Raw genomic sequence first — 8,369 nt, 5'->3', positions numbered from 1 at the left:
ACGTGTCTATGATTGCATTCCATCTTGTGCATATTTTGTTTTTCATACTTATTGCGAGCCATGCCGATATTTATTAACTCGCGCTAACCTCTCCTTGTTATATATATATATATATATATATATATATATATATATATATATATATATATATATATATATATATATATATATATATATATATATATATGAAAAATAGATAATTGCATTTCAGTTAGATTCGAACCCCACCGGTGCCCCGACTAGTTTCGACTCATGTCAAGTCGTCATCAGGAGACACTAGGTAGGTGTTCGAAGCTAACTGATTTGCCGCTATTCCTTGGTGAATTTATAAACTAAACCCACCAGAGTATACTTAGTACGACCTCTATATGTGAAAAGAGAAAATAATTATTCTCTTGGTAGCCCAGCGAATAGCAAAATCAAGTTTTATAACAATAAAGCTATGAAAGGCGATGTAACGGAATCCTTTTTCCGACAATACATCATGCAAACACCGTTTGGGCTAACCAATTCGTCTCTTACTGGAGAATACAGTAAAATGAAAAATAGATAATTGCATTTCAGTTAGATTCGAACCCCACGACTTGACATGAGTCGAAACTAGTCGGGGCACCGGTGGGGTTCGAATCTAACTGAAATGCAATTATCTATTTTTCATTCTACTGTATTCTCCAGTAAGAGACGAATTGGTTAGCCCAAACGGTGTTTGCATGATGTATTGTCGGAAAAAGGATTCCGTTACATCGCCTTTCATAGCTTTATTGTTATAAAGCTTGATTTTGCTATTCGCCGGGCTACCAAGAGAATAATTATTTTCTCTTTTCACATATAGAGGTCGTAGTAAGTATACTCTGGTGGGTTTAGTTTATAAATTCACCAAGGAATAGCGGCAAATCAGTTAGCTTCGAACACCTACCTAGTGTCTCCTGATGACGACTTGACATGAGTCGAAACTAGTCGGGGCACCGGTGGGGTTCGAATCTAACTGAAATGCAATTATCTATTTTTCATTTTACTGTATTCTCCAGTAAGAGACGAATTTGTTAGCCCAAACGGTGTTTGCATGATGTATTGTCGGAAAAAGGATTCCGTTACATCGCCTTTCATAGCTTTATTGTTATAAAGCTTGATTTTGCTATTCGCCGGGCTACCAACAGAATAATTATTTTCTCTTTTCACATATAGAGGTCGTACTAAGTATACTCTGGTGGGTTTAGTTTATAAATTCACCAAGGAATAGCGGCAAATCAGTTAGCTTCGAACACCTACCTAGTGTCTCCTGATGACGACTTGACATGAGTCGAAACTAGTCGGGGCACCGGTGGGGTTCGAATCTAACTGAAATGCAATTATCTATTTTTCACTTTACTGTATTCTCCAGTAAGAGACGAATTGGTTAGCCCAAACGGTGTTTGCATGATGTATTGTCGGAAAAAGGATTCCGTTACATCGCCTTTCATAGCTTTATTGTTATAAAGCTTGATTTTGCTATTCGCTGGGCTACCAAGAGAATAAATATTTTCTCTTTTCATATATATATATATATATATATATATATATATATATATATATATATATATATACTTACTGAGACAACATAACATGAATGTTGTATTTGAGGTGACTGTAAGCTTTTAGAGAAGATGTGAACATATCTTTTTCAAATAAAGAGAACAAAGAAAGCTAAAATATAGCAAAAAGAATACTAATAAGTAATTATTATTACTCAAAAAATATCTTTTCTAATGGGTGCAATGTGGAATAGTTAACGAGAAGTTTAATGTGATAGTTTGCACCGTCAATTTTCATAAGGAAAAAATTGCAGCTTAATACCAAAAAAATATTTTTAATTTGAGTTAACAAAACGGAATACAAAATACAGGTCTAAACTGTTTGCTTACCTCATCAGGATATTCGTTAAATGGATCCAAGTTATACCTAACTGTACCAGAAAACAGTACTGGTTCTTGAGGTATAATGGATATCTTTGACCTCATTTTACGTAATGGGATCAATTTTGAATCAATACCATCAATAATAATGCTACCTTCCGTAAAAGTCAACCGAAACATTGCTTGAATAATAGAGGATTTTCCAGCTCCAGTTCTTCCGACGATGCCAATCTTTTCCTTCGGGTTAACAATAAAACTAAGATTCTTTAGAACCAAAGGTAACGTCTTGGAGTACCTGCAGAATTAAGAAAAAACGTATAACATTACCGATTTATTAAATTAATAGAATTATTGATGATGGTGGTGATGGTGATGTTTGGCATGGAAACTAGTCCATTTCCCACAGATTTTTGCATGTTTATATTATCATATTTTAAGTTATATTAATTATGGTATATTTAGAAATTGAAACTTGACTATTGCAAATCTAAATTATATATCCGGAAGCGTATAGATAGATGATTACATACGAGTTCAAATATTGATTGATTGACAGGAGATGGGTTATGTTTACTGGAAGTTGCACATTACTTTTTGCGAGGTTTTCAGAAAATATGTCTGAAAGCGCTTTATTTTTAAAACATCCAAAAAGGATGTGATTAATACTGAGAAATATTATCGCTAGAGCACATTCCTGATTCGATAATTTTAAATCTAGCCAGGTGAGCTGGAAGAGCACCAGTGGCGTAACTAGTCTGAGCTGCGCCCCAATGCAAGTATTCCTCGTGCGCCCCTATTCCCAGCCATATTCTCCACCCCCTCCCCCAACCTCCAACGACATTTCTCCAGAGAAAGATTATACAAAGAAATATAACAGTAATTTTAAAGTTAATTATTAAAAAGTTATTATTCAAAAAATTAATTGAAAGTAAAATTAAGGGGCTATCCTAGTGTAAAAGTACGAAATTCACATACTTTTTTTTAATTTCTAAAATAAAAAGAACTGTACCAATTGTTTCGAAAATTTGCATGAGCATTACACCGTGAAAATAAAAACATAGCTCCACTGCTGCAGTGATTGGGACTAATAGAGACCCTGAAACATAAAATTTCAAAGTTATTATTGAAATATAAGTTATTTTCTATATCATCAACTAGGGGTATTTGATCGGATAAAAAATGTCAATTTGGCGGTTTCTGAAACTGCAAATGTTTTAGCTAATTTTAAAAAAATTTTCAACACTTCGTCATTTTCCCAAATTTTAATATTTTTCAAAAATCATAGTTGATGGTATAGGAAAGAACTTATGTTTTTTATTTTCACGGTGCCAGTATCTGACGCATAAATGGTTTAATTTTTAATATCTTTTAATGAACATGTCAATCTTTGGTAGTTTTTTCACTTTTTCATCTTCTTGTTTTTTCCTTTTTCGGAACTCAGCACCACTAGGTCTTTTTCTTTTATTTCCGTTCATTTTGTTCACACTAAATCCACTAAAACGCACAAATAAACGATCCACTTATTTCAATTGTATAACAAATACACCGACAAAATTTGTTTTGTATTTTTATGTAACAAATAAAGCTAGTGAACCGTACGATCTTACAACAAGGACTGACACATGACAGGGACACGTTGTCCTAGTTACTAAAATAATACTAAAATATTTTACCTGAATATCTTTGTAGCTAACAACGATAAATAAACAAAAGCAGTTGTGATGAGAAAGCCATAAACACAGATGTGCATAGTAAACAAAAGAGTCACCAACAATCTATTGTGACTGAACGGAAGTGAGTTAACGGAATAAAATACCACGAATATTTTTTTTGCATTTTTTATTTTCGGGAAGCTACAGGGAGTTTTGCTTCAACATATTTTTTTGCTAAAATTTTTCCAGAATATCAGTTTTTTGCGCCCCCCCCCTAAGGCCTGCGCCCCAATGCACCGCATTGGTTGCATTGGCGTTAGTTACGCCACTGAAGAGCACCGTGACTAGTTTTTAGTCTTAAGATAGTTGCAGCTGATCGTTTAGATAAGATGTTATATTGGAATATATGTGGTAATTCTGTTAAGGATGGTAACATAGGATGAATCTTATAATTATGATTATTTGAAGTATTCGCCAATACTTTCCATCTGTCTTGCCAGTTATAGTTTATTTTTTCATTATGATTTTTGATTAGATCCGTAACAGTGTAAATATATTTTTGTATACCAGAATGCGTGGAATTCTTAGCAAGCCCGTCTACTATTTCGATACCTTTTAGCCCGAAGGGCCTGTGTACAGCTCTGTTTTCTTCTAATACACTTTTGCTAGATTTTGCTAAAATTGTGAAAATGAAATCTGCGCAAGTCTGTTAATGTTGACAACCATATGAAATCTGCACAAGTTCGCTCTTGTTAGTGAGTAAATTTTTCATTAAAGTAAATTTTTGCTTTTTAGCTGTTTATAAAAATTTTTTTTTGCAAACGGGCGAGTACCTACAGGTTAGATTGACACAATATATTGTTTGATGATTAAGTAAATTGATTATGTACTAAAAACGTCAATTTAAATTATTTTAAGGGAGTTGTACAATTTTCACATTATATTTTTATGCATACACGTGGAGTTATAGTTATGAACAGATGGTTCTTTGTCTTTCTTGTAAAATCAGGTATTTTGGACTTGCATTTTTTATAGTAAGCCGACGATGTAAAGTTCGAGCAACGAAGGAGCCAGATGCATTTTGTATAAAGATAGATTAAGTACTACTTAATTGAGCTAGCTTTCTCGCGACTACCAAGGTTTTTCAAAACCAATGAAACGATAAGTTTCAAGATATTTAGGACAAAATTGTAATAAACTATCAGCATCATTTAAATTCATTGAGTAGACCTGTAAGCCTTTATGTTGGACATATAAATTAACGTCATATTTACTAACAAGTTCAACCCACCACAATAAACTATTGTATACATTTTTATTTAACTACATTTTTATATAATACATTTTTATTGAAAAATTTATCGGATGAACCACGAATTTAATTCAAATAACACATCTTCGCGTTGTTTTTTTTACGATTTTGATACCCTGATAATTTTTTTGAAGACTAATAGCTCTTTTAGCCTGAAATTTTATTAATATTATGATTTTTTACCATAAAATTTATTAACCAATATTATTTATTACGTGGATACCTACTATCCGAAAATTATGTAACTTAAAAATAATAAAAATTTAAATTAAGTCCACGAAAAAAAAATACGTACTACCTATTCAAACTTTTTTATATTTCACCACGTATAATGTGTGTGTATTATAGTACTTCAAGTATTGTTAGTTAATGCAAAGTTTACAAAAATTATTTAACCATTACGGCGTACGACAGGCGCCAGTATCTATTAGTATCACTGACTATTCATAATTTGGTTTAAAAATTTGATCGTCTATGTTTTGAGTAGATGGTTATGATACCTGATACTCCTTACAAATTATTTAACGAAAGACTTTTAGAAATTAAAAAGCATTTGTCTGCAACAATGTTGTGTGATAAAAGCCATAAAAAATCGTAGGTTAGTTGTTTTTACAGTAAATTTTTGTTTTTGTCCGTTAATATTTTTTGAGGTAATATGAATTCTCACTGTAAAAATAGTTCTCTTATAAATATTATAACAATTATTCAATCAATGTCTCATTAAAAATGATCAATTTTAATTTACAAAACCTAAAAAAATAATGAATGAAAAAAATATTTTATTTCTATATCGGCGCCCCTCAAAATTTGGCGCCCGGGCGGTCGCCCGGCTTGCCCGCCCCTTCATCCAGCGCTGATTAGCTCACATGTCTTACGATTTAATTCAATATTATAAGTCTGCTAAGAACTGACTTGGAGTCCGAGATAATCACTGCATCTTGTATATTTTTGTGCTTTAGCCAATCCAGAGCTTTCCCAATAGCTACTGCTTCTGCGGTGTAAATAGAGCAATGCGAATGAAGTTTTATTTTAAATTACTTGTTTTTGGAAGGAATGTACACTGCAGACCCTACCTTTTCATCGTTAAGTTTAGAGCCGTCTGTGTAGATTATAGTTTTATTAGTGTATTCACTCAATATGGATTTCAATAAAGTGTTATTTATTTCAGGCGATTCTGAATATTTCGGAAGTATAATATTTAGTTTTTTGTAAATCGTGTCAAAATCTTATTTATAAAGTGGTTTGACAAAGTTTGTTGTTAATGTAACCGGTAAATCATTGGCTTCCAGAAAAGTACCCTCTAACAGTTGAGAATTTTTATTTCTCCAATAATTGTTTACTAAATTTTGAATAGATAATTCATACAAAATACTCAGTAAGTCACTTGTTCTTGCTCTTAATTTTAGAACATATTTGGTTGCCAATAAATTTCTGCGATTTTCTAAAGGTAATTCATTACTTTCAGTGAGCAGCAGTGGCCATGGTGTAGATTTCATAGCACCCAGAGTTATTCTCAAACTTTTAAACTGAATACGATCTATTTTTAGTAAGTAGATGCGTATTGCTTGCTGACCCGTATAACATACATCCGTAATCCAGAATTAATCGCACGTAGGTCCTGTGTCCTGTAGAACATCAATGCAACTTTAGGATCGGTACCCCATTTTATACCAGTAACACATTTTAGAAGATTTATACCTTTTTCACACCTTTTTTACATATTGGACCTGTTTGGACCATAGTAATTTAGGGTCTAAGATTACACCAAGATGTTTATACTCACTGACAACAGGTATATCATATCCTGACAGGTTTATACTATCAGGTGTATATCCTATGTCTTGTAAATAACATAATGGCAGATTTTTCTGGAGATATAATTAGTTCATGGTTTTTAGTCCAGGTATCCACCAGTTTCACGATGTGTCCCAGAACCATCACACAATCATCATATGAATCACGGATGGAATAGATGCATATATCATCGGCGTACTAGATACATTTTATGGAATCTGTAAAAATGCCGTGTATACTTGCTGAAAATATGTTGAAGAGAACAGGACTTAATACATACCTCTGTGGTAATCCGGTATGAGTTATTCTTGGACCATGTAACTGATTCATATGGTCTCTGATATATAAAGTTCTGTTGCTAAAAATATTTACTATATAAGCGGATACATTTGTGGACAACCCGAGTTCGCAGAACTTTGAATGAATTATTGTTAAATTAACACAGTCGTAAGCGCCTTTAAGATCTACAAAAAAACACGCTAAAAATTTATTTTTAGAAAAATTGAGTTGGATATCTGTTGTTAAGTGACATATTGTATCTAGTGTACCAAGACCTGATCGAAATCCGTATTGTGTACTTGGCAAAAGATTATAGTGTTCAACGTTCCAGTTAAGACGATTTTTAATTATTCTTTCGAAAGTTTTTGTTATACACGACAATAGAGAGATGAAAAGATGTAAGAGGTTGCAAGAGTTTTGTCTTTGTTTGGTTTGATAAAAAGACATATAATTGTTTCTTTCATTTTGTTAATATAATTTCCTTCCAAAAGCCATTTATTAAATATTTTTATTAAGTATTTTTTAACCTTATCAGAAAGGTGGTTAATTATCGAATAAGTAATATAATCTAAAACAAAATCAATGGGAAAATAATAGGTCACTACCATTTCACAACCCCACTTTATCTGAAAAGATTAAACGCATTATATTAACTCTTCTGATAACATACATATTTCTTTTAAAGTTGGAAATACTCTTAATATTTTTTCACAAATACCAAAGATACAGTACACTATATGGACCGTAGTGGAGTTTACAGATTGACTTGTTCCGATTGCGATGCTTCTTATATAGGTAGGACTTATAGATCACTTTCAACCAGATCTGCCGAACATTCCAAAAGAGATAATCCATCAGCTTTCTCCTATCACCTTAAAGTTAATAAACACCATCTTACCATCCCTGATGGTGTCAAATTAATTCATAACATCCAGGATAAGAACTCTTTACGGTTGGATTTGTATGAGGACCTTGAGATTTCTAGAGACATGAGGACCGCCATGTTAATTGCGTTAACCGCCAAACTACTTTAAATCGACCTTTTACTCCTATCCACCGACAATTATTTCCCTAACAATAATTTTGATATATTTTATAATTTCCCATTCCTTTCTTTCTTTTCCTTTTCTTTTAATCATTTTCTTTACTGTGTTTCCTCTTTCCTTTCACCCCACTAGCATCTAACATTTATTATTTCCTTACTAATCACCCATTAACACTTTTTCAATATGCCTTTGGTTTCTTTTTCTTTCTCTTTCCCCCCTTTAACTATACCTTCCTTAACACAGCCTACCTTTTTTCATTTCCAATTTTTCCTTCATATATTTTCCCAAACACAAAGTTATTGCCATCCCTAACACAGTTTACCTTCTTTCCTTTCCAACCTCTTTTATTAAAATTTTTTTACCAACCACAAAGTTATATTGCCATGCCTCGTGT

The 8,369-nt window shown here is 32.5% G+C and overlaps 1 protein-coding gene across 2 annotated transcripts in view; it reads right to left on the bottom strand.

The window, feature by feature from the left end:
* Positions 1-8,369, bottom strand: part of LOC126881687 (probable multidrug resistance-associated protein lethal(2)03659) — a 463,648-nt gene that overhangs the window by 25,524 nt on the left and 429,755 nt on the right. For both annotated transcript variants that reach the window (XM_050646099.1, XM_050646105.1), the window contains one exon: positions 1,902-2,187. In XM_050646099.1, the coding sequence (XP_050502056.1) occupies positions 1,902-2,187 (286 nt within the window). The remainder of the gene's footprint in view (positions 1-1,901; positions 2,188-8,369) is intronic.

Source organism: Diabrotica virgifera, chromosome 1 (genome assembly GCF_917563875.1).
Source record: "Diabrotica virgifera virgifera chromosome 1, PGI_DIABVI_V3a".
Classification (NCBI taxonomy): Eukaryota; Metazoa; Arthropoda; class Insecta; order Coleoptera; family Chrysomelidae; genus Diabrotica; species Diabrotica virgifera.
The sequence above is the reverse complement of the archived record's forward strand: the minus strand, read 5'-3'. Positions and strand labels throughout refer to the sequence as shown.